Below are 27,425 nucleotides of genomic sequence, written 5' to 3'. Positions count from 1 at the left end.
TCTGCTATTGGGCACTGGAAGCTGCCCAGTACAACCACACTCTTCTACTGTTGGCCACTGGGAGCTGTCCAGTTGTGAATGAATGTGTTATTTTAAGAAACATGAACTGATTCTGTGTGGAGTTTGCATGTTCTCCCCATGTTCCTTCCCTAGGGTTGGTACCCTCACAAAAAAACATGCAGTAATCCTGGTCTCTAAACTACCTCCCTCTGGCGCCTGATAGAGGGGAAAGGAACTGGTCCGAATAACATGTTCGTTCCACGCGCATATGTTCGGTTGGGGAAACTCCCCTGTCAGGTGAAAAGAAGCAGCTTGAACTCCTCATGCATAGAAGGGAGCAGAGGAAGTGTAGCGCCCAGGCTTACATTAGATAAGTGATACTGGGTGAAAAAATGGGTTGCAAAATTGTGGGATAAAAAAAAAGAAACATGAACTGACATGACTGTTTTCATGCGTTTTGTCCACAGGGAAGTATAAAGACAACGAGGCCATCGAGTTCTCCTTTGACCTGAACAAGGACATACCTGAGGATGTCGCTCAGGAAATGGTACCAGGCCCACACCTAGACCTCTAATTAACACAAACACTTAATTAACCAAAAAAAACAATCACCCAATCCTGAGTCAGATCCATCTGACTGTCAGGTAATGATGAATTACTAATGAATAATTCAGTGATTCTCAGTGTTCCGTGTGGGGATTCCAAATGGACCCTTACAGGTCTGTAACTCTATAAGAGTGTACAAATGGAACCAAGCGATGGAACCAAGCGATGGAACCAAGCGATGGAACCAAGTGGTCCGATTTGTATACTCTCTCTGGCGCCTTTACCACCAAAATAATTTTGGTTCTAGTACTGGTTCTGTTCTAGATTCTTGGAGCCGTTTTAAGGATTATGTTATACTTACATCTTTGAATATATATTCTGTCAAAGCGAACGTTTTTAACTCAAATCTTTGCTTCTGGGGGGTCCCTGGAATAACATATTTTCAGATGGGGGTCGGCGGCCAATTTCATATAATTTTTGGGGTCCTTGACATGAAATTGTTTGAGAACCACTGATAGACATTTTGTAGAATCTGGTCTCAGTCCTAAATGGGTGAAGCAGAAACAGTGTAATTGGGGGCGACATAGCTGAATGGTTAGATAGCTCGCCTGGAGAGCAGGAGTCGATTCCAGGCCTGGCTAGCAATGTGTCGAATATGTCCATTTCACAGGGCAAATTCAATCATAAATGGCAGTTACAGTTTCCCTGTTCATGATGATTTTCCCCTTAGTTTTGCCACTGTTTGCCAACCTGTAGAATAGTGACACAATCACGTTGGTTCTCAGTTCAGGGTAAGAAAAAGCAAGTATTTTTAGTTTACAGTTCCTTTTAGGATCCTAAACCAATTAATTTCAGTGAAATGAGCTGGTTCAAAATTAGGCAGGGAAAAAAAAAGAACGGAACCGGTTCAAACCCGGTGGAAAAGGGGGCCTCAGAGTTATGGGGGTCCTTGAAATTAAAATAAGTTTGAGAACCACTGGTACTACAAATTGATTTGTTGTTGTTTTTGTCATCAGGTGGATTCTGGCTACGTTGCAGAGGGAGACCACAAGACGATGGCCAAAGCCATCAAGGACAGAGTGTCTCTGATCAGAAAGAAGAGAGAGCAGAGACAGCTGGTCAGAGAAGAGCAGGAGAAGAGACGGCAGGAGCTGCAGACACCAGAGACGCACACATTGGTTAGTTGGATACCTAGCTAGTTGGTTGGTTGATTTGACTGACTAGTTAGGTAGTTAGTAAGTCAACTCAGTCAATGTAGTAATTTAGTTTGATAGTAGGGAAGCTGGAAGTACCTTCACTAAAAACGCCGGGACAACGCTCCACATGTCCCAAACTCTTCTCCCTTCTGGCTCCAAAACTATGGAATGCACTTCCCATTGCAATCAGAACTGCAGACTCACTCCCAATCTTCCGCCGTAGTCTGAAAACCCACCTCTTCAGGCTCCATCTTAGCCTGTAGCACTTGCCGTAGCACTAGCCCCGACGACCTTACAGGCGTATGCAAAGGCTCAACTTATGTAACTTAGATAGCATTTTATGTTTCATTATATAGATATTCCACTATTAGGTTCTTAGCTTACGTATGATTCATGATGATTTTTGAGTGGTGCAACCACTGCTATAGACAGCTATGTGTGTGGCTGTGTCTGTCCCTGTGTCCCTGGCTGTGTCCGAGCACGAAAATAGCGTTATAGCGTTTGTTCACCACCAAGTGTCACTGTTGCACAGCCTAACACACAGACACACACAGGCCAGGGAGGGGGGCTTGTACAGTACAGTACAGTACAGTACAGTACAGTACAGTACAGTACAGTACAGTACAGTACAGTACAGTACAGTACAGTACAGTACAGTACAGTACGCAGCACAAGTACAGTACAGCACCACTCACTTCAGACGGATCTTATTTTATGTACAGTATATGATGTATTACCATGTTTTTTGTTTTTGCTTACTGTATGCCTAAATTGTAAATTGTAGTTGGCTGGCTGTGTGTATGTGTGTGTGTGTGTGTGTGTGTGCGCTCTATATTCTGATAGTAGTCCTTGGTAAAGAGTGTTTGTTCGATACCAGCGGTCTCCGTGTCTCTCCAGCTCTTTAATAAACAGAAAATACATTCCAGGTGGCTTGACAAATTTCAGCCAATCGGGAGGGAGAGTATACCAATTTTCCAGCTTCAATTTTATAGTAAAAAAAAAAAAACAACAAAAAAAAACACTTATTTTAACAAAGGAAAATTACTTACGCTACCTTTTAACGTGAGTTTGTACTATTTGTTTCCAGCAGGCTGAAATGGAGGAGATTGAAGCAGAGCCACAACTTCAACAGCTTCATTACCAGAGCAGCCTCACATGTAAGACTTTAACTGAATTTAATTGCTACTTACTACTTTAACTAACCTCTGACATGTAATAATAACATTAATATTAATAATGATAGTACCGGTAATCTTTTTTGTATGTAAGCCTTGCCGAGCCATGAGGCCCATAGGGCAGGAGCCTATCTCCTGTTTCTGTAGCGTGAGGCAGCTTGATGTACAAGTACACCCCCTGGACATGGCGCTAGTATGTCGCAGGGACTTACCCTCAATCCCAATCTTTTTTGTATAGCCTTTAATAAAACAGAGTTTCAAAGCGCTTTACATAACATCAAAATTAATTGGGTGAAAAAAATGCTGATACAATTTTGTACTTATACCGATATAAGCCTATATCCGATACCGATTCCTACAACTTGTGTATAGGCCGATACCGAGTTCTGATCCGATCTAATCTAGGACACTGGTTCTCAAAGTGTGGTCCAGGGACCCTCAGGGTTCTTTTAGGGTGTTCCAAATGGATCTGTAACTCTTGAGAGTTATGGTGATCCTTAAAATTAAAAAAAGGTTTAATGATCTAGTCTCATCACTGATCTGGTCTAGGAACAAATACAAATGCCATTAATAATTGTTCAAGTGCAGCTACAACAAGTTAGTAAAATTGCAATGTAAAAAAGAGTATAAAACAGCCATATATGCAACATCAAATTAAGCAATTGAAATATTACTGTAAATGAGATATCATCATGTGATAATATTATGTGAGATCGGCATAGACTGGCCGATAGCAGCATTTTAGGCCATACTGGAATCGGTATCGGAACAACTCTACTGAAATGTTAAGACTAACCAACCTTAGATGAAACTAACCTTTCTGAAAATGTAACGTCTGTCCGTCATTATCTCTGTCTCTGTATCCCACCGTCAGCTGAAGGAGTTCTAGACAGCGGCCAGGGTGGGTCTGTTTTGTCCTCCGAGGTGTCCCTCCAGGGTCAGCTGGTCATGTCCTACAGCTGCCCTCCCTCGTCGTCCTCCCAGCAGGCCCCTATTCCCCAGGCCCAAGCCCCGCTCCCCTACCCCCCCACACAGCACCCAGCATACCCCCCACCTCAGCCAATGGTGAGTGTTGCTGCCGCCACTGCTGCTGTCATCAAAGTGTTGACAGCCTTTCTGTGTTGTCTTTGCCTTCCACATAACAGGATGCACAGCTCACTTGCATTTTGCTGCTGTGGTGTTTTACTGTCCCATATGTAACACAAATAACACACGCAAACAACTTACAACGTGGGCATTTAGCACATGCTCTTACCCAGAGCGACTTACTTGAATAATCACATACAGTACATAGAATGCTGATGAGAGACCGTATAGTGACACACACACACACACACACACACACACACACACACACACACTCACACAGACTTGCCATTTTGTGATATCAATGAGAGTTGGCTTTTGTGTGCGTTTGCAGAACTAGAACCGTGAAATGCAGAGTAACTAGGGATGTCCCGATCAAGTATTTTTTGCTTCCGATCCCATTCCGATTATTTGATTTTGAGTATCTGCCTATAGCGATTTTTCCTGATCCGATATTGTCCCGATCACGTTGAAAATGAAAGTGATCGGATCGGGACAATCCTAAGAGGAACCTAAACTTCTTCTGTCAGTTACAACCAATGAATCACCTGTTGAACAGACAGACAGAGCGACTCTCAGACACAAAGATTACAGTCAATGAGACAAGCCGCCAGACGGACGGACGGACGGACGGACGGACGGACGGACGGACGGACGGACGGTCATTCAGTCAGATACGTTAGTAATTCAGACAGACAAACAGACAGACAGACCGGCATCTGACAGACATGCTGTTAGATAAAGACTTGGTAGAACTGTATCCTGTATCCTGTTCCCTCTCTTTCTTTTCTTCTGTTCTACTACTCTTTATTGTAATTTATTTGTTTATATGCATTGTTTAATGTGTGATTGTGTGTACATTGTTATTTTCTATTAGTCTAGCGTTTACTTTGTTGTTGTTTGGTGTTATTTTCTGTTGTGTGTATTTTACATTATGGATTTTTCCATTAGTCATATATGTTCAGTTTTCTTGTTTTGTACAGGGCTTGAAATTAACTTTTTCTTTTTTAACTTAGTAGCAACTTCAAAAAGTGAAGAGCACCAACACTATACTGTATGTAATAGATTTTATTTTATTGATAAACAGCAGTATAACAAGGAACAAACGTTGAAAGTAACCATAACCATTTTATCCCTATAAACTATTACACAAAAATGGTGAAAATAAGCTGATCGATGCGACGCTTTATGAGCTAGTAGATCGGCTATTTTTGCTATTTGGGGATTTTATGCAAATCTTTGGGCCAGGATTTAAAAAAAAAATCTCCTGGCTGTCTGTCCCTCATCCATCTATTACTAGGTCTATCTATCTATTAGGGCATCAAACATCTCCAGAGAACCCCTCTAATCTTCAACTGTGTTTTTTTATTTGTTCACTTATTATTTGTTGCTCATTGTTTAACACTTTCGGGGCCTTAGATAACATGCCGCCATTACGATGCGAAATGAACACAGCCTGCACAGCATGTTGTAGCCCAGAGCATGGCTTGATTTCCGGTTTCGAAATTTCAGCCAGAATGGGATGCACACGCAGAATAGACACACCAACAGACCGACATGCGGAAACACCGGTCGGACATGCGGTCGAACACGCTGCTCCTGTGCTTGTGGTTAGGGTTAGGGTTAGGTTAGGGTTTGAGGTAGGTTGTCGGTCTAATGACAGTCGGACCGATAGTATGTCTAAACTAAAGCCTGTACCCGTCTTTACTGATCGCACTTCAAAATGCGGAGATCCTGTGGGATTGGAAGTGGAATTCAATTTGTTGTATACAGTACGTAAACTGCAAACGTTGCTGCAAAACGTCCTCCCTGTTTCCTTCTTTGAAGTCCTCATAGGGTTTTGGGAGGGACATCTGTATACATGTTCGCAAGGAGTTCTAAATGCACTGAGTTTTAATGCATTTATAAATAATGCCCCATCTCTTTTCAGTTCGCCAACCTAATTTGATTGTCATAACCAAAACACAGTCTACTCCTGTGATGTAAAATACAGGTTTCATGAATCTCATGGTAGAATGGGGAGATCAACCATACCTAGAAATTTCAGGTTGGCCTCTCGAGTCTCCACTTGACCTCAGCACTCAAGGAATTTGAGTTGGTGTTTCTTCACTGCTTCTTTTCCTCTCAGTATCCAGTATTAAGTACGCAAAACACTGTTCCTGGTCGTATTGCCATCATTTTATTTCCACAACACAATGGAGGAAATGGTAGAATAAAGGGCACACATAAACATTATTCCTCTGTAGAAATGTTGTGAGAAGAGAGAACAGAGGGGGAGCGGTCACTGATGATGCAGATGGCACAATAAGCGCTGGAATGTCGGCTCAACTCGGCACCATTGTAGCAATGAGCAAATGATCTCCCTTCTACACATCTACTTTTCTACATACAGAGCCCTGTGTGTATTGTCTTGTTGTGTACATGGCTATTTTCTGTCTGTTGTGTACATTGTGATGTTTTATTTGTGTGATGCATGTACATCTGTCTCATTTTCTGTCAGTTGTGTTTATTGTGCTGTTTTTTTCTCAGCTGTGTGTATTGTCTCATTTTCTGTTTCATTGTTCATTAAGTGTGGGTGTGTTTGTTTTCCATCTTGGCCCATCTCCGCAGCCTGTCTCCCATCGCCGTAGAAACCGTAGCATGTCTGTTTGCGTTCCCTCTTCCTCGTCCTTTGCTCCTGCGTTCCTGGTCCCTCAGCCCTCCACCCCTCCACCAGACCTTGGTCACGCCCTCTCCTCCCACTGCCCCTCTCCCCTGGCACTGGAGAGGGAGACGTTTGCGGGGCGTCTCTCCAAGGCTCTGGAGACGGTCCTCCCTCTCCACTCCTCCTCTTCATCATCCCCCCATCCCAGAGCCCGGCAGAGGAGGGCCAGCCTGCCCGCACTCTACTCCTCTTCCGTACGTTCACCTTAAGCCTAATTTATGCTCTGTCGTGTCGTGTGACAAAGCATAAATCGGGCTTTAGCCTGGACAGAATCGGGGAGAGAGACAAGGGGGAGAGTATCACGAGAACTATAGTGCTGAATGAGTTTTGGGGGTTGGTTTGTTCAGTTTCAGTTGTTAACAGGAAACAAGAGATTAATGTTCATTGTTTCATTACCGTTAGTTTTCTAGTTTACTGAAGTAGACAGTAATTATAACTACCACAATCCCTTGCATGGGGCAGCAACAGTAACAGCCCACTTTTGTTTGCCGCTACACTTGAACTTCCTCCACTACAAGAAACAGTAAATCATTATGACAAGTGGTATTCATTTGTACATTGTGGATGTGACTTGTCAAAGTCACAGGAATACAGTGAAATAATCAAAGCCTAAAATTAAGAATCTTATCAATAAGAAGCAAGCCCAACGCACACTAAATGCTCACACTGGGGACTGCACTGGTGTCTGATAATAAATTATAATCTCAGAAGGACCGTATGAAAAATTTAATTCAGATAGATAATGCAACACAATGACATGTATTTGAAAGCGTTGATTGATTCGACAAGTTTGAAAATAGTCAGTGGAGAAAAGATTGATTAAACAAACTAAATTCAAATGTCCATGATAGCGACATAATTCACAGCCTATGAAGCAGAGAATTCTGAGGTTGCTCTATCACCCTAAAAGTTAAACTCAAGTGGTCAGCGGTAATATCAACATCAATGGAATAAACATGCCAGACCACTGGTATGGTCCTTTTTAAGAAATGCCACTAAGAGCCGAGAACGAGGGTGTCTATCCCCTTTTCAACGTGCTAGGCCCCTGGTAGATACTGTAGAGTGCTGTGTTAGAGCGCTACACCAGTCACCCACCATCAGCTCTCAGTACTTAAGATATGCCGAGTTGGCACACCATGGGATCAAATCCAGAACCTTGTGGTCCAAAGGCGAGTTTTCTACATACTGAGCTACCTGGTTTTTAAAAGTACCCAAAGACATGTATTTCTTTTATAAAGGTAAAATTGTTAAATCGGTCTTTAATACGTGTCTTTATCAAGGTCGTGTTGTAGAATAGTGTCGCACCATGCATCACGTATACCATGTCTTGTTTTGGTGGCTCAGTGTAATTGTATCTAAGCTAAGAATGAAACGTCTGACTTATATTCTCTGTGCTGATGTGCAGAATTAGCAGCATGCAGCTTTGGAAAACAATGTGGCACCATGGAAACTGTCAACAGCCTCTTGGAATGAGAACATTCAATTAGTTTATCAATTAGTTGCTTTATAGCCCGTGTTATGTGAGCATTGTGCTCTGTGCAACATTACAATTTATAGTTTTGGGCGTTTTAGCTTATGCAGAGCAAATTATAAAGTGCAAGATCAGAGTAAATGGCATTGACCCCAGTCAACAAATTACAGGCTAAACTGCCAAGTAAGTATAGTGCAAAGAACAACAATTAAGTGCTACAAAGAAACAAGGATACCGGGTAAACAAGCCGAGCGTTGAGAGAATGCTCTGCCAATCTCAATACCTGAAAATGTAATCGAGATTGTGATCAAATTTACAGAATTCAGCTGTCTTTCACAATATTAAATTAGGAGGGAGTAGCTCCATCAAACGTTCTTTCTTTGGTTCTGAACAGCACGCACATTGATGTTAGCAGGGCAGCTATTGCTACATAATTGGTTCAACAAATCTAGTTTGTTCTGTTCCAGTCACCTGTGTAGGTCTCTGTTACTTTCCCTGCCTACACGGTAAATTCATCTGTTCTAGTTTAATTCGAAGTGTGAACATTTGTACACTCTTGGAGTTGTATTGACACTGGGGACTCTGTCTTCTCATCCATTTATCTCTCTCTCCCTGGGCCTGTCTGTATATCTGACCACCCCTTTGTTCTCATTAAATACAGACTGTGTGTTTGCTTTGCTCTGACAGACACTGACAAACTGATTATTTAATGTGCAAAAAAAAGTTCTCTCTTATTAGTTTGACAGAATATTGTGAAACACTAGAAGTGTCATTAGCTTACCCTCACAATTAGTATAAATTAGTTAAAATTCATTTTCTAGTCTAAATGAGTTAAAATTCCTTTTCTATTAGCTTGTCCAAACATCATGACTCCCTGTCACAAGACACCGTCATGTCAGATTGATTCTTTCATCATGAGCTTGTTGTTAACAGATCAGTGTTCTGTTCTTTTAAACAACATGGTTTGTGGCCACGCTAGTTTGGTATTACCTAGATAAACTCGGATGTGACATAGTTCATCTCATAGTTCTGTTTTGTTTGAAAATGCGGATGGTTGTTTGTCTACTAGAGCCTGACCAAGCACGGGCTGACAGTTTGGTGACCTCAGAGCAAATGTCAAGCCTCTGCTCTGTATTCAATACCTCACTGTCCTGAGAATGTCCGTCTGTTTCCGTGTGTGTGTGTGTGTGTGTGTGTGTGGGGGGGGGGGGGGGGGGGGGGGGGGGGGTGTGTGTGTGGGGGGGTGTGTCTGGGTGGGTGGGTGGGTGGGTGGGTGTGGGTGTGTAGTTGTCTCTCATATCACTTTGTTCCATGTCTGTTTCAGTCTGTCTGTTTCTTTTTGTCTTTCATCTGTTTGTTTTCTGTTCATCCGTCCCGTCTCTCTCACGGTACTCGGTCTTTCAGTCTATCCCCTCACCATGCCGATGTTTGCTCATCTGAGACACATTGTGTGTTTAATGTCTTCTCGACTGAAGACAGCATTTTTCAAACAGTTCTTTTCCTCTATTTTGCTCTTTGCTCTGCATCTTTCTCTCTCTATTCTTTCTGGCTCTCTCTCTCTTTCTCTCTTCTTAACGTCTCACATTCTTATGTATGCATTGTTCACAGCAGGGTCAGTCCTACCCGTACAGTGGAGGTTTGACTTCATCAGGAGGAGGTGGAGGTGGAAACCATCCATTCTCATCCCTCCCCGAGCCCCCCGCGTTCTTCTTTCCCTCCATACCCGAGCGCCCCGTCTCCTTCTCCCCTCCTCCATCCTGTCCTCCTCAAAACTACACCGGCCAGCGGCGTAAGAGCACCTCCATCCTGGAGGCCCACACTCGACACTTTCAGCCGACGTACACGCGCTACGCCAGCAGCCTGCACCCTTTCTCCGGCCTGGAGGCTGGGGATCCTTCCACACTCTACCTGCTTAACTCTGGGATAGCCCAGCGGCTGGGGGCCGGGCAGACGGACCCCTGCCTGTACGGCTACAAGGACATGAGGGTGGAGCAGCAGGAGGTGGAGTCTGCACGGAGGCGGAGCTATAATCAGGCGGCCTTTTTGGACCACTATGAGGCCATGGCGTTCGCCGATTATCAAATGGCGCACCAGCTGAGCCAGCTGAGCCTCCACCACCCGCAGAGGCATGCGGTCGCCGTGAGCCGGGGGTACGAGGGCCCTCCTCCTCCCTCGGCCGGGTTCCTCCATCCACACATGATGCAGAGGCACACACCCCTCCCCCCTCCGCTCACTAACATTGGTGCCTCCGCCAGTGCTTCTACGCCGTCTTCAGCCTCAGATGGATGCTACCCTTCTTCCCCTTCCCCCTTCCCTCTCTCTGCCCCTCCGATGTTAGGTGACACCACTCCACCCTCTGCAGAAAGTATGTTCGAGTACCACCTCGCGGCGGCAGCAGCTGCCGCTGCGGTCGATCCAGGCCTCCTTGCCTCCAGAATGGTACATCCTGCATACAGGGTCAGGAGGAGTTCTGTTGACCTCCCCCTGGAGGAGAGCTCTGGGTCCGGTTCTGGTTCTTACAGCCGTCTGCCTGCGGTGACAGAGGAACTGTACTCCTACATCAGCCCAGAGCACCCTCTGCCTCCCGGAAGCCTCCTCCTTCACCACATCACAGCAGGAGGCCAGGCCAGGAGCCCCGAACTTCCTGGTGACTCCTTGGCCTCATCCTCCGACGCCAGTGACTTCCAGTCGCCTCCAGCTGCTCTCCTCCACTTCCAACCTCCTCACGACTCGTCGGCCGCCCAGTGCATCCCCCTGCCCTCCTCCCACTCCTCCTCTGCTCCTCTGGGCTACGAGTCCTCAGGAGGCCCACACCCTGGTGACCTCCATGGACACCCTCCATCCCAGCCCAGCTTCCTGCTCGTCACCCCGTCCTCTGATCTCCCTCCCGGAGGAGCGTCGTTGCTGCAGAGCACCTGGCCGCTGGGTCAGGGAAGCCTGGTACCCACCCAGTCCGACATAACATACCATGAGCCTCTGCTGGTCAGCACCAACACCAACCAACACATTGTCACTTCCTGTTTGAAATCACTTCAGCTAGCAATTGAATATGTGCTCTTAATTTGAATAAGAATAAATGTAGAATATAATGGATAGAATAGGGGAGAATAATAGTAGTGGTAATAATCATATATTACAGACTAGAATGGATTATAATCAGGACCTTTAAGTAGTTTTTCCCTTTAAGTAGTTAATCCCCTTTTCATTATCTATTTTCAGATTAAATTACAGATCCATTCCCTTTTCACACTGAGATCATCTGGTCTCAGCTAAACTCAATTTATACTCTCATCGCAAGTTTGTGTCGCATGTTTGCAAGAGACACCGCAATGCATATAAATCTGGCAATAGCCTGCTGCATAATATACAGAGACTAACCAACAGAGCAGACAGGCAAACCGTGTATGATTCTGACTCTGTCAGTCCATACCAGAAGAGTAACTGAATTAATTTCAAACAGTGAAGTGACCAAGACTCCCCTGCTCTCCCTCTCCTGTTGTCGCTTGCATCATACCTCCCTATAGACCAGCTACTGCTCTGTGTTATTGGATAATATCAAACCCTGTGGTTCAGTCAGCCATTTATTTGCTGTGGTTGTGATTTTAAGCCTCTCAAGCCGACCTCTCCGCTCCAGAGAGAGACTCACCCTGACAACTTGTCTTCTGTCCATCTATAGTAGCGTATTTTTGTCACCTGGGCGTCCCTATTCTGGGCCTGTCACGATAGGCAAACATTTGGAAACAAATAAATGTCAAGTCTTATGAGACTTGAGTTAGACAATTCATGGTCACTGAAGCTTCAAATGAAATGATTTTTAGACTTCATTAAGGTTGTTTTTGAGTCTCCCTCTGGTATTAAAGCTTTGTTTAAATTAATCCCTCTGAATCCCTCCTGAATCCCCCCGTTCTGTTTTGTATTTAATTTTGTTTTGTTTGTACGTACCAGTAAGTAATCTTTTGTATGTATGTTCATATACATCTGTATATGAGAAGTGTGTGTTTGTGCAGGTATACAGTACAGGTGGTATACCTGAAATCTTTATCATACAAATCAAAGTCCACTTGGCATCCAGTAAAGTTTACCAAAAACTACCTAGAAAGACTTACATACTGCAATTGAAATGAAAGGTATGTGAATAATTGTTTTTAAGAATCCTTTAAATCATATATTTTGTGGATTACTACCAGGCCGTCCAACTTTGATTTGTATAAACAAACACGCAGAAACATACAACAAAACCAAACCGGGGGTTCAGACATCAGCTATGTAACCACACAGGTAGTGTCTGGTTTTAATATTTGTGAATTTGTTTTAATTATTTTTGTCTTAACCGTTGCTGAGGTTAGTGCTGCTTCAACGCTGGAGGTGGTCGGATTGACGAGGCTTAAAATAGTTGTTTAATGTATTTTCTTTATTAAAATTTCCTTTGGTTTGAACTTCTGATTCTTCCGTTTAGCTTCTTGTTTGAATTTGTTTTTCATTTTTTTGCCTCTTCCTGTCCAGACAGGAAGTCAAGGTTCTGACACACATGCTTCAAAGGTCTTAGTTTATTAAACGTTTATAATGCTGACGTCATCCTCCTGTCGTCCCTCTTTGTTCCCTAATCTTCTCCTTCCTATTAGCCTTTCTTCAAACTGTATATTTTATGTCCTTGCTTTTTAAATAAATTATTCATATTATTTTATTATATTTTATTTTTAAAATATTGTTTTCCCCCTGTGGCGCGTGTGTGTGTGTGTGTGTGTGTGTGTGTGTGTGTGTGTGTGTGTGTGTGTGTGTGTGTGTGTGTGTGTGTGTGTGTGTGTGTGTGTGTGTGTGTGTGTGTGTGTGTGTGTGTGTGTGTGTGTGTGTGTGTGTGTGTGTGTGTGTGTGTGTGTCTGTTTTCTGTGTCAGTCAGCAAGTCGTGGAGTTGAACATGTTTTGAATGTGTTTAGTGTGTCTATTGCGTGCTTTTCTCTACTCTGTGTGCTGTGTTAAGTCGTAGTGTGAACAGGGACAAGTATTCACTATATATGCTAACCCTAATGTACAATTAGCTGTCAGTGTGGTTTAATGGGATTTACTTAGGTGTACTTTGTGTTGTGTAAAGGCATTTAGAACAACTTAGTTTAGCTCAGTTTAAAATTGAGTTTGCCAGAGCGTAGTTGGGTTGATTTTAGTTCAGCTTTTGCCACATGAGTTTAAAACCTCTAAGTAATAGTAAGCATTTTAGCTGAGCTTGTTTTTGTTGAGTGATTAACTTACACATTGGTAAAAACTAAAACGAAATGTTTTTGCAGCACATGGATTAAAAAAAATAAAAAATCTCAACCATAATGAATCAAATCAACAAGTGACAAGGCACTGCTTTTTAATGTAAAAATACTTAATTTGTTTATTTTATTTAGTTTTGAAGCTTGGGTTTTATCATTTTGTTTCATCAGAAAAACCACAACCCACTGTGTTTTGTTGTCTTAAACAATCACCTGCATGCTGTGCTCATCCCATTCACTAATCCTAACACTCTACTGTACAGTTGTACTGTGTGTGCGTACGTACGTACGTGCGTGCGTGCGTGCGTGCGTGCGTGCGTGCGTGCGTGCGTGCGTGCGTGCGTGCGTGCGAGAGAGAGATTCCAGTGGTGGAGTTCCTTGATGGCAGTGGCTTACAGATTCTAATTGTCTCTTTCCTCTTCTCTTTCCTCGTCTGTGTAAACAGCAGGTCCAGCCTACACCTCCCCAACCCAGTCCCGTTACGTCCGTCTCCCTGTCAAACCCCACATCCCAACAGGTGAGACTGATGATGCAACCTGCTTCCTGCTATCCTCTTTGCCAGGGCGATGTTTGGCTTCAAGCTAGTCCAATAATCACACAGTATAACCAACAATGACATAAGCATAGTGATATTAGGGCTGCAGCTATCATTACCCTTGTATAGTAAAAATAATGTGTGTGTGTGTGTGTGTGTGTGTGTGTGTGTGTGTGTGTGTGTGTGTGTGTGTGTGTGTGTGTGTGTGTGTGTGTGTGTGTGTGTGTGTGTGTGTGTGTGTGTGTGTGTGTAATCGACAAGATTCTAATAGTTATTGTAATTTCCTAAATTGATCACTCTAACCACTTAGGACATATTTTATTCTTTATCTTACACCCAGAGTTTAGCAAAACTCTAGGCGCGCTGTTTTGTTTTGTTTGCTTTCTTAAATTCATGTTGAGAATTTTCTTAGTCGTAATCAGGCAAGAGTGAGGTGTGCTCCTCAGTCGAACGCAAGGTAGCAACTAGCAAGTACTGTATTTTAAGTAAGGAAATGCTCTTTGCCAGTGTTGACGGTGATATTGTTATCTGTACATTAATCTTGCATACTAGGCAGACCTACTCCTGTCTCCACAGAGGTCAGTATTTTATAGAGACAAACTAGCTGTTTTTCCGTGAGCACATCATGGTAAATGCATTAGCAGCGTGGTGAGAGTAATTTAAGGGCACAAACTCAAATCTGACGGTGATCATGCAGAGTGAGAGGGTTCAACCTGCACACTGCCTGCACATTGTCTCTAAACATTTGAAAGAGCTCTCTCTCATCCACTCTCATCTCCTATAGCCCCTATTTCTCCTGTATCTCCTCCATTAGCCTGGGTTCCAGCCTGAATCGCTGCGTTCCGTGAATTTGTTTTGTCACTCACTTTGTCGCTACTCAGTCTGGGCAGCAGACTTGTATTTCATAACTTCACCTGTTACGTAGCCACGTTGTCCATGCTTTTCTCACTCGAGACTCGAGAGTAAAACCTACGGTAAAAAGTAAACAAATTAGTGAATGATACGTGCGTTGCAGGGCAACAGCATTGGTGCACAGTGCACATTGATACGACACAAAACTGGTGTTTCTTTCCCCAACCCGCACCACAGACCAATCAGAAGCCACGGGTCGATTTCACCTGTTTGTGAACAGGTCCCGCCTACCTTGGAGATAGGAAGCAGGCTGGAACACAGGCTATCATTCCATTCCAGTTTTAGTTCAAATACCTCCTGTCTGTTTTAGTCAATACTACGTAGTACTACTAATTCCTTAATAGTCCTCAACATCTTTGAAGTGGTTACCAGTGGCGACAAGATAACCAATCTGTTTTCTCCTGAAATGGGGATAGGGCCCTGCCAACTTGTGTGTGTGTGTGTGTGTGTGTGTGTGTGTGTGTGTGTGTGTGTGTGTGTGTGTGCGTGTGCGTGTGCGTGTGCGTGTGTGTGTGTGACCCAGCGTTATGAACTAATCAGGGACTTAACGTGATGTGATTGGATAAATTTAGAAGTTAATGAGATAAAATATTTCCAACCGAGAGCGGAGCAGGAATGGAGCAAAGAGCCAAGACACCACTGACTCTGATTGGCTAATCTCACATGGTGACCAATAGAAAACATGTGGAAGCCTGCATAGCATACTAAAACATTATCTCTCCCTTTCTGTCTGTCTCTCTCTTTCTCTCCTCCCTCGCTCCCCGTCTATCTCTCTCTGCCTCCCTCTTTCTGTTTCTTGCCCACTCTCTTATCCTCTCTATCTCTCTCTGCCTGTCTCACTCTCTGTCTCCATCTCTACTGTATGTGTGGTTTCTCTCTCTCTTCCTCTGTCTCTCTCTCCGGCCTAAGGTTGTTCAAGCCAGTCAGATCAGTGGTACAGTTCAGAGCCCCTCACACACCACTCCACTATCGGGACCCCCAACTACACAGGTAGCACGCACGCACACACACACACACACACACACACACACACACACACACACACACACACACACACACACACACACACACACACACACACACACACAGCGTCAAACATACAAATACTGTAGCCATTGAAAAGTAGTTATCCAAATATGTAGGTCATAGTTCACACACACACACACACACACACACACACACACACACACACACACACACACACACACACACACACACACACAGAAGCTACAGTTCACATCATTGCAGCTGAGCTGAGTCATAAATGTTGATGTTTCTGAAAACATTCATTCATTCTACATAAGCCACATTTCCTGCAGCCCACTTACTCATACCCTAACATAAATATATGAACACACACACACACAGATATATACACAGCTTTCATTATGTACATACACACCCTCCTGATCACATGTTGTGTAGTGTCACATATCTGGTCCTAGGTCGTAATGACTGCAGTATATTGTATTTGTTGAGCAATCCATGTAAAGTAAGTAAAGCAACTGAAAGCAACACATACAAACACACAATGCAGTATAGTTGACACACACAGTTCGCATCATTGATTGATCGATTGATTGATTGAATACTTTATTGGCAGAAATGTAATCAGTACAGGGTACAGTCAAACAGAAAGGTAATCCGTACAGGGTACAGTCAAACAGAAAGGTAATCCGTACAGGGTACAGTCAAACAGAAAGGTAATCAGTACAGGGTACAGTCAAACAGAAAGGTAATCCGTACAGGGTACAGTCAAACAGAAAGGTAATCCGTACAGGGTACAGTCAAACAGAAAGGTAATCCGTACAGGGTACAGTCAAACAGAAAGGTAATCAGTACAGGGTACAGTCAAACAGAAAGGTAATCAGTACAGGGTACAGTCAAACAGAAAGGTAATCAGTCAAACACACTTCCAAAGGGATCACCGAAAAAAGTTCTTGCGGTCTTGTTTCCATTCAGGTCCAATTTGCCTCCTATGTTGTCTACAGACTGGTTTCTTTTTTTGTTTATATATTTTTTGGCCTTTTTGCCTTTATTGATAGATGTACAGTAAGAAACGGGCGAGAGAGACACAGCAAAGGTCGTTGGGATCGGGACTCAAACCCGCGACACACTGTCATGCTTCCAGTCAAGGTGCCTGGACTGCTAAACCGGCCCAGGCCTACAGCCTGGTGTCTGACATTAATTGGACCCTAAAGATAAGCGTGGACAGAATTATGGTGCCGTGTGACACGCCTGTATTTTGAACTGTGACCTTTTTATGGGGACAAACAAAATGCTTGTTGGATTTATAGCGCAAGCCAACAGGAATCCAAGATGTTCCTGACCAAAAGAGGAAGTTGGTTCAGGCAGGGTTACATCAGAATGATAATAATAATAGAGGGAAGTCTACTGATGTGACGCCAACTTCAAGTTCCTGTTGTGTAGAACCTGTAAGCAGGTCTGCTGCTGCTAGTTCATACCTCATACTCATGTAGAAGTAGGAGGCTTTGTTTGATACAAGTTAGTAATAAACACACAGAACAACTTTAGTTGTTAGTAATTCACAACCTTTTCTGGGTCAAGGCCCACTGTGAAAGTGGCTGTCACGATTATTATGACATTTTAATAATTGCGATTGACGTGGTGTCTGGTCGCTAGGGCCGAGCTTACCAGCATTCCATGCCACTTGCCTCCACACTTCCACAGATTACTCATACGTACTCTGCCTTGGGTATTAATATAAAACACATTATTCAGGTACATTTCAGCCACCTCTTTTGCCCAGGGTTTCCGCATCTATGGTAACATCATTCTACAGGCCACAGGTTCCTGCGTTACACATTACTTTTTAAATTATCATTATTATTATTTTTGTGGCCCTAGAGCGCTAGTTATACATTATTGGAACATTACGAATAAAAAAATACTTTCTGCAAAAGTTGCACATGGCAGATATGACAAATTAACACATATTGAATTACTTTATACTTAAAAAGAAACTCATTTTGGAAATAGCCGATATACACGCTCAAAACAAACTTGAAGATCCTAGTTTTCTGTATTCATTTTTAAAATATTAATAATGTTATATTATCGATAAAATCTTTCTTGTTTTGCCAACTATGTGGGCCCCCACTTGCAATATCCTCACAGCTCACCTGCGGGCCCACAGGATCACTGCTATAATCACTGACATCACTCCTTCCTCTCTTCCTCCTACTTCTCCGTCTTTCACTCTCTCCATCTCCTTCTCCTTTATTTCTTCCTGTACTCAACTCTTCCTCTTCCTTCTTTTCCTTCCCTTTCCGTCTCACCTTACCTATCTAATCCCCCCTCCTCCTGCTTTCAGCACAGTGTAACTCCGCCCACCTCTACCTCTGCTTTGGCGACCCTCCCTCCTCCGCGGCCCTCCCTTCCCATCGCCACGGCGACGGGGGGCGCGATTTCCTCTCCGCCCCCCTCTCCTCTTCTGCTTCCTGTGGGGACGGGGCCTCCTGCTCTCACTTCCCCTCCCCTTGCTGTGCCCACCCCTGCTGTTGCTACGCCATTGGCCACCGTGGTGCCAATAATCAGCATAATCTCCGCCCCCTCTGACCCTGCCGTGGAAGCCCTTCCCCAGGTACTGGTGATGGACAGTCCACGCCATCAATCGTGTGCCATGTCCCACCGTCTTACCTCCGTGGTCCCACCCCCCAATCCTGGTCATGTAGAGAGCAGTGGTTCTCAAACATTCGCAACACTGGATCAAACAATTCTCGGCAGTAGAACTGTTAATCCACCCAAAACATACTTTTTGTAAGCTAAGATCATGTCGTTTAGATAAATAGATAAATGTATGTAGATTGGTCTACAAAGAAGTATACGAGATATTTACGTTCTAAGAATCTGCGTCCCCATAGACAGCATAAGACCAGCGGATTTTCCATTTCCGGTTTCTTCCGGGCTTTTTTTTCACCGCACCGGAACCAGAGTGTTATGACCACAAACAGGACGCTAATATCAACCGGAATCAATTGATATTAAAAAAGGCGTCCAAAGGCGATGTCGGCGCCGAGCGCCATTGGAAAACAGGCATCAAGGCGATGTTGGCTATAAATGAGTTAAATAGTTCCTCATTTTGCTGGGGACAGCCTGGAACTCCCTCAAGGACCACTGTAGGTCCTCGGACCCCACTTTGAGAACCACTGCCATGTAGAGCATGTGGTTTACCACTGACATGTTGTTGTTGTCATCATTCAACTCTATCAGACTGCAGACACAGAAGGCTAAATGTTATTGTGTGCCGTTTTCACTTTATTAAAACAATTCTGCATTTATTAATGCATTGTTCTATGTCTCTGTTTCTGGTGGGTTGAATTTGCAATGAAAAGAAATAAATCATTAGAATTAACTCGCTGCCCTGATGTCACTGTGTCTCTGTGTGTGCCTGAAACCAGTGTCCATTAACTTTGACGGAAGGTCAGTAGCAGTCTAACCCATTCTGGGCGGGAACCCCTTTTGGTGTTTTAACTAAGCATTATGTTATACTTTAGCTATTGAAAAATAGCAGGTCTACAAGCTCATCTACGAGCTTGTAGGTCTGGTATTTTTGAAAAATTGTGAAAATGCGGCACAAATCTTTAAATATATATTATTTCAGAAGACATTTTTTTTTTTCGATGTCGGGCCTAAATGGGCTTATAGAGCTTTTGGGTTTTCAAAGTCCATTGAGGACTAATAGCGTTATAGAACCAATTCAAACGCATTTGGGCGGTCTAAATAATTTCATGCCATAGTATCAGAATGGGTTTACAAAGCAGAGGGCGTAGGCAGGTTTGTTACCGCTTTTCTCTGTCCATTTATTGAATTCAGATTTCTCCAGATGTATCAGTAGTCAGATATCTCTGATTGTATGGTTACGCAAGACTAAGATGGACACTAGGGTTCATGTGGTTAATGAAGATAAATGGTTATTATGTGTGTCTGTGTTGCAGCCTGTGTCTCAGCCTACAGATCAGCTTCAGCTACTGCTGCCTCCACTCTCTTCAGCTTTGGAGAGGTAACATACATGCATGCACGTGCGCACACACACACACACACACACACACACACACACACACACACACACACACATGGTGTGGTTTGGGCTTTACAAGTAAAAGCACGGAATTCAAAATTGACTTGAGTATACTGTAAGTACAAAATCACACCTGTGTGAAGTGAGCTGTGCAACTGTACCGTGTGGGGGTCCCCGCAACATCCAGACCCCCAGGAACGCGCCCAAGGGGCCGGCCCGGTTCCGGCGAGCTGCCCCACGTCCGAAACGGTTACTGTGTTTTCCGTGCTCGGACACAGAGACAGACACACATACACGTACGTACGTACGTACGTACGTACGTACGTACGTACGTACGACACACCGACTTTTTGGGGGGTTAAACAATTACCTCAAGAACATATTTTCAATTAGGGTAATATCACTTATTTGCTGCTCTCATTTGGCTGACCAGTTGAAACACTTTTAAACCCATAATCGCGCCTTTTCTTTCCCCCCATATTTACTGCACTTTGGCTTTGTAGGGCAATACAGTACTTGGGTAAATGTACGTAGTTACTTTACTGCTATAGAAATGCATGGCAGGCTGGCTGCGCTGCCAGATCAAAAGGCTCTCTGTGTGTACTGAAACTGTGTAAAAGACAGCCTCTTACCTATAGTCTCAGTCCAAACAGAGAAACTGTAAACCTAAATGTACAGGGCTCATTTCTCTCTCCGCTCCCAGAGCGTGTGCACAAGAGCATCAGGATTAGCTCACCTAAATCTGCGCCACCGCTCTGCTCGAGGCTAATTACCTTGACCTTGTTAACTGACCGGCTGCATGTGCGCCTGGGAGCTGACCCACCGTCCTAGACCACCGGTTCCCAAACAGTGGGTCGGAACCCATTTGTAGCAATATATATATATTAAAAAAAAATGTATCACTTAGATTTGTATTAGTTTTTTTAACACACAAACAATGAAAACAATGGCAAAAGACAAACACAGTACAAACAAACATGAAAAAGAAAAAGGAAAAAGAAATAAAATCGACAATGCGTATCAATATATACAATTCTTTTGTATAACATTTGTAGCCCTTGTTTTTTGCACTCTACTTTTGTGACCAAAAAATTTGAGTGCACAGTCATCCAAAGTCGCCCGTGTGGGCTTTGGAAAAATAGAAGTCTGTGAGCTTGTACATCTGCTATTTTTGAATACTCGACGCAAAACTCTAAAATCACACAGATGCTTTCCCGGTTTTAATGGGTGAAGCAAATGTACTACTTTCCATCACTGGTGATTATCTCTGTATAAGAGTGTCTGCCTAAAGTGTGTGTGTGTGTGTGTGTGTGTGTGTGTGTGTGTGTGTGTGTGTGTGTGTGTGTGTGTGTGTGTGTGTGTGTGTGTGTGTGTGTGTGTGTGTGTGTGTGTGTGTGTGTGTGTGTGTGTGTGTGTGTGTGTGTGTGTGTGTGTGCGCTTTAGTTGTCAGTCAGAGTGTTCAGGTCAGAGTGACAGTACGGAGGCCGGAGGTCGTCATGAAGGTCGTTCGGTAAAGAGACATCAGAGGCGGTCGGTACGAAGTCGATCCAGACAGGATACAAGCGGCAGGGCTAAACTCAACGTACTGAACGTAAGCACACACACACACACGCGCGCACGCACACACACGCACAACGTGTTACTGTGCGCTAGGGATTTGAGTTTGTTCTAATTGTGTGTGTGTGTGTGTGTGTGTGTGTGTGTGTGTGTGTGTGTGTGTGTGTGTGTGTGTGTGTGTGTGTGTGTGTGTGTGTGTGTGTGTGTGTGTGTGTGTGTGTGTGTGTGTGTGTGCACGTGTGCGCGTGTGTGCATGCGCGTAGATATCTAACATAGGTGACAGAGTGGCAGAATGTCAGCTGGAGACCCACAACAGGAAGATGGTGACATTTAGATTTGACCTGGATGGAGACAACCCTGAAGAGATAGCGCATATCATGGTACATGTCTGTCTGTCTGTCTGTCTGTCTGTTCTTCTGGTGTTTCACCGTGACCGTTGCAATTATACTCTGTGTGTGTGTGTGTGTGTGTGTGTGTGTGTGTGTGTGTGTGTGTGTGTGTGTGTGTGTGTGCGTGTGCGTATAGGTGGAGAGTGAGTTCATCTTGGAGAGTGAAAGAGAGTCGTTTATTGAGCAGGTCAGAGAGGTGATCGATACCGCAGATGAGAGGAGAGATAGACAGGTAACCTATGTATATTTAACACCAACCAGTGCAACACTGTTCACACACACACACACACACACACACACACACACACACACACACACACACACTGATCTGTCTTCAACCCATTTGCTGTCCAGCTGTCTCTCCTTAGCTCTTTTCCTTTCTTTCCTCTTCCCTCCCTTCCATGTTTCCTTCCTTCCTTCTACTCGTCCTTCATTCCTCCCTCTCTCCCGTCATGTCTTCCTTCTACTCATCGTTTCTTCCTCCCGTCCTCCATTATTCCCTCCTTCCCTTCCTCTTCCCACCATCCTTTCCTCCCACCCACATTTTGTACTTAAATAAAAGTATCAATACTGCAATACAGAATTCAAAATTGTATTGAAATCAAACATGTACCAAAATTAGTGCCCATTACGAAGACTGTCCCATTTCACAAGTTTCAATGGCAGGTCTACAAGTTCACAGTTTTATCTGCTATTTTCAAATTGTCAAAGTTTAAATAGGGCTGATGTTGTTAATATGTTTTGTAATAATAATTTAACCCACAAAGTAATTGATAACTAAAGTATTACAATTATTTTAGTGTAGTAAAATTACAATATTTGACACAGTAAAAGCATTTTTTTTATACTAAGTTAAAGTACCTCAAAATTGTACTTAAGTATAGTAAAGTAAATGTACTTTATACCATTGTTTCCTCCCTCATTCTGTTCTTCTCTCCTTCATCTCAATGAGACTATAAACAAATTGAAAACCTAATTTGCTCAACACACTGGTCCACTCCACTCCACACCCTGACATCTCCTTTTTGATTGGCCTACAGATGTCAGGTGACTTGGAACAGCAGATTCCTGTCATATCTACACCAATACCAGGTGAACACACACCGCACACAAACACAAATGGTTCAGTCAGAATACAATTATACTTGTTGATGACTTTGCTCTTAACATATTATGTGCCCTTTCATTCTTTCAAAATCGCAACGTGGTGTGGTGTGCCCATCCGATTTCTTTTTTTGGTTTTTTTAAATAAAAAAAACAAGATGTGTACAGACGTCCTGGGCACTGCATGGGATAGTTCCTAGGACGTTTGTGGACGTCTTGGGCACAAATTGTTTTAAGATGTTCCCCAATTTTAGCAAGCAAAATAAGGGGCCGCTATGCAAAACCTCTCATACTGTAGTACTGTATACAAGAGTGGGCCCATAGCAAGATGTTTAATCAGTTTAACTTGAGTCATGCAAACTTGAATTGCAATTTTGCCAAGAACCGCCGAGGACGTGCTGTGATTGGACAGTAGTCTATTTGATTAGCAGTTCTACCTTGTTCTTTATGTGTTCAACTTCTGCATAGTATTTTTGCAATTTTGCCTAACCTTAATCTTAAACCTAACCTCAACCTAACTGTGCCTAAATCGAACCTTTACCCTAACCGTAACCTCACAAAACTATGCATAAAGCTCAAACCACACCAATGGGTCTCCATGACAACTCCTTGCAACCAAATGGTTGATGCATGCAGTTGCAAGCAACCATTGAATTGAAAAAAATGAATCACTTGCGTCGACATGCGCCACCATGCGCTGCTGCCGACATGCAACAGGACATATCATAACACTAAAACTGTTTGGTTGCGTTTCTCGACCCATTGGTGTGGTTTGGGCTTAAGCCTAACACCTTAACACTATTAAGAGTTTGACGCCACATCACGCGGAACCCGCCTTTTAATCAAATATCCTACGCTGCCTGGATTGTTTTATTACCTTTGGAGCATACGCTCCAAAGGCGTTTGTTCCGTGAAAATCGGGTAAGAAATGGTCCGTCGTCTTGTTATGATGAAACGAGCCAGCGGCCATGAAAATGCGAAACGAAACCAGAGTGCAGAGCAAGTTGTAGTCCAAACAAGCCCCCCGTCCACTTGCATTGGGCTCAATTTCCCAGAAGCCCTAGCAGCCCAGCATAAGTATCGATTTCCGGTTTCGTCGTCACAACATGACGCTCTCTCCCCCTGCTCCACGGCAGAGGCGGACTTTTTATTATTATTTTTAATGCGATGCGATTTAGGTTCATAAAACAAATAGCAGGTCTGTCGTACTACGCAGCGGCGCAACACTGGATCAAAGGTGTTCCCTAAAAAATGTTGCCGTTCCTTATCACGCGTGTAGGGAGCCATATTTAAATGGGCCGCCATGTTGTGGGAATGAACTGTCATTGGCGTGTAGAAAAGCATGCTGATCTCAGTATGAGGCCCACATGACTCCTGTGACTTGCATTATCTCCAGGGGACGCATATTGCCGAGTGGTTAATTCGCGTACCACATAGACTCTGATGCCTGAGTCCCAGGTTTGATTCCCTGATCCTAGCGGACCTTTGCTGCATGTCACTCGCCGACTCTCTCTCTCTCTTTTTTTCCTGTCTTATCTCTCTTCACTGTGTACTATCATTAAAGACAAAAGAAAGATCCTTATTAAAAAGGTCATCTCTCCCCTCAATTCTACTCCCTTTCTATTTATCGCTCTCTTCCTCTCTCTTTCTCACCCTCTCTCTGTCTGTCTTGCCGCCGCTCCACAGACCTGCAGTCTCAAGTAGTTCATTCAGCTGGTCGTCGGTTCATCGTTAGTCCGGTTCCAGAGTCTCGTCTCAGAGAACAGTTCTTCTCTCCTCCGTCACCCACCCATGCCTCTAATGCAGAGACAGGTGAGACTAGTTGTGTGTGTGTGTGTGTGTGTGTGTGTGTGTGTGTGTGTGTGTGTGTGTGTGTGTGTGTGTGTGTGTGTGTGTGTGTGTGTGTGTGTGTGTGTGTGTGTGTGTGTGTGTGTGTCAGGGGCGCCTAACTTCGTTTCCAGGTGGGGGAGCACAGATTTGGACTCATGCGCGCGCGTAGCGCGCGCGCAAAAATGCGCGTGCATGTGCCTCGTGCACGCGCGTTTTCGCGCATTTTCACAAGGAAAAGTGGCTTTTACTTTCCCTCTCCACACGCAAGTTATATGAACAAACTGACAAAATGCATCATAAAAAGGCATAGGCCTATTTAGGCTACACATGACATTGGCAAGGCGCCGATATCAAAACAAAACATATAAATTATAGCCCTATTATACAACAGACGAGCTGACAGCGCAGCGCGCTTGGGCTCGGCGACCCCGGTGTTGTATCGTCATCATTCATCATAGATCCCTCCCCGTCAGAATCTAATATCTAACATTAAATTGCAGCAGCATTCAGCAGTTCAGTTGGCACGGCGGCCATAGTAATTAGTAAATACTATATTATTTCTCACTGCAATAGTGACTATTAGAGAAATAATATAGTTAAATTGTAAATGCTTTACCTTAAACCCCAAATGTGCTCTTGCGCTCCGGGGTGGTTAATTCCCTCATCATGGCATTTACTGTATATCCAACGTGAGTTACGTGTCCAGAATGTCATTATGTAGGCTACGTGAGATGGACACTGCTGCTTGCGCTGCTGCTGCTGCTGCTGCTGTTGTTTTTATTATTGTCCTCCTTCTCCTCCAACAACGTTAGCACTCGTTCCCTGCTGAACACTGCTGCTGGTGCCCATGAAGGCCAAGGGTTCATTAACTAGACTTGATTTCGGCTTGGACCCACCAAATAAATCACTCATTCTCTTCTGAGCCATGTTGACAACAACAACACACACATTCAGGCTGACCGGAGAAATTCAAATCCGTGCGCCCCGTGCGTAAAGGTAACCGGAAATAGCGTCAGCAGCAGAGCAGTAGCCTCGGAAACCCAGACATCGCTCGCGTGCACTACACGCGCGCCGCGCGTGCCGCGCTCACACTGTCACACACATAGACAAACACCCTCTCCTCCTCTCTCTCTCTCTCTCTCTCTCGCTGTCGCGCACCGTGCGCTTCGAGCGTGGCGGCGGCCGGGGGGGGGGGGGGGGGTGATAAATAGTGGTGTCGCGTTGCGACACCACTATTTCAAATGGTGCCGCAGCTGCTCCGTTTGCTCCATGGCTCAGGCGCGCCTGGTGTGTGTGTGTGTGTGTGTGTGTGTGTGTGTGTGTGTGTGTGTGTGTGTGTGTGTGTGTGTGTGTGTGTGTGTGTGTGTGTGTGTGTGTGTGTGTGTGTGTGTGTGTGTGTGTGTGCGCATAGCTGCCAACACAAACGTATTTTGCATAGCAATTCATGGTCAAAGTACGCACTGCGCAGGTACGAAATACCATCTGAAAACTGCACATTTGGGGATGTGCAAGATATAATAACACTATATTCGGCACTTACCCCTCCTCAATGTAAACCAAAGTCGCAGGAGTTCAACCGAGTTTCTATTAACAGGCTGGGATGAGATCCTGGGGTTATAGAGTCCCTCCCGCCTCCCTGACCCAATGACCCATGCAGCCGTGTGAGCAGCACAGCGCCACTGACCTGACCATAGCGCACTGCTTGCTTGGTCTCGTTACGAGACTAAAGGCTACGGTCACGGTGTGTGTTAAACATTACTTCAGCGAGTAACAGAGCCAGCCTTGTTGCATGGTCCAACAACAAAATCTCCACAATGTCTGACGAAGACACAGAGAGAGATGGTGGTACATCTGACCAATACAAATAAGCGAGTTCACATACCCCAGAAGTTCCTCACCAAATATCAAGCGTCCAAAATTGCCGCACCATGTATTTTGCACCTTGTGCAAAAACTGCAAATATGATGTTGACATAAGCTGCCAAGGAGCTTCAAGTAATAGATACAGACTAGAAAAAGTGCCCCTCGGGGCACAGGTCTCCACCAGGGCAGGTCAGGTTGTGGCCTCCTGGTGGCGCTATAATAGGCCAATGTGAAAAGGGTACAATTTCTTCTTACGACTTGGATGGCAATTGGATGATTTGAGGCATTTTGTTCCAAAAATGTGTTTTGCAAAAATCCACCTGTTGGTGGTGCTATAAAAGGCCAATGTGAAAAGGTGGGATATATTCCTCAGCCTAGTAGGAACGTCTGTGAAAGATTTCACGTAAATTGCACGCTGCGTTCATGATTTGAGGCTTTTTGTTCAAATGGGGCCAATCCTGCAAATTTTGAAAGTCACTGTTAGCCAATCAGGATGGAATATGCAATCGGACAGATATGTCTTGATCACATGACTATAGAGAGACACACACACACACACACACACACACACACACACACGGACGGAGTGCAAAACATACTCTCTCCCCATGCCTTCGGCCTGGTGGAGACAATAAGCCTGTATTGATCCTCTGAGGTCAATTCAGCAACAGTTACAATAGTGAGAATGAAATGGGAGAAATAACATCTCAGAGACTCTTGTCAAGTGACTCGAGTATGAAGTCCCGATTTATACTTAACAAACGT

The 27,425-nt window shown here is 44.2% G+C and overlaps 2 protein-coding genes across 2 annotated transcripts in view; one reads left to right on the top strand and one right to left on the bottom strand.

The window, feature by feature from the left end:
- The window catches only part of LOC306916542 (adiponectin receptor protein 2-like), a 214,212-nt gene extending 199,675 nt beyond the window's left edge, over positions 1–14,537 (bottom strand). The window contains exon 1 of the mRNA XM_079494438.1: positions 14,528–14,537. The gene's annotated coding sequence lies outside the window, so the exon portion shown is untranslated. The remainder of the gene's footprint in view (positions 1–14,527) is intronic.
- Positions 1–27,425, top strand: part of LOC306916541 (serine/threonine-protein kinase WNK1-like) — a 103,130-nt gene that overhangs the window by 49,277 nt on the left and 26,428 nt on the right. Inside the window, exons 8-22 of the mRNA XM_079494436.1 lie at positions 468–547; positions 1,563–1,724; positions 2,830–2,899; positions 3,792–3,982; positions 6,614–6,901; positions 9,787–11,160; positions 13,876–13,947; positions 15,787–15,867; positions 18,212–18,481; positions 19,836–19,900; positions 21,362–21,509; positions 21,739–21,855; positions 22,001–22,096; positions 22,905–22,956; positions 24,655–24,780. Of these exons, the coding sequence (XP_079350562.1) occupies positions 468–547; positions 1,563–1,724; positions 2,830–2,899; positions 3,792–3,982; positions 6,614–6,901; positions 9,787–11,160; positions 13,876–13,947; positions 15,787–15,867; positions 18,212–18,481; positions 19,836–19,900; positions 21,362–21,509; positions 21,739–21,855; positions 22,001–22,096; positions 22,905–22,956; positions 24,655–24,780 (3,192 nt within the window). The remainder of the gene's footprint in view (positions 1–467; positions 548–1,562; positions 1,725–2,829; positions 2,900–3,791; positions 3,983–6,613; positions 6,902–9,786; positions 11,161–13,875; positions 13,948–15,786; positions 15,868–18,211; positions 18,482–19,835; positions 19,901–21,361; positions 21,510–21,738; positions 21,856–22,000; positions 22,097–22,904; positions 22,957–24,654; positions 24,781–27,425) is intronic.

The sequence above is a fragment of the Electrona antarctica genome (assembly GCF_951216825.1).
Source record: "Electrona antarctica genome assembly, chromosome: 23".
Lineage (NCBI taxonomy): Eukaryota > Metazoa > Chordata > Actinopteri > Myctophiformes > Myctophidae > Electrona > Electrona antarctica.
The sequence above is the reverse complement of the archived record's forward strand: the minus strand, read 5'-3'. Positions and strand labels throughout refer to the sequence as shown.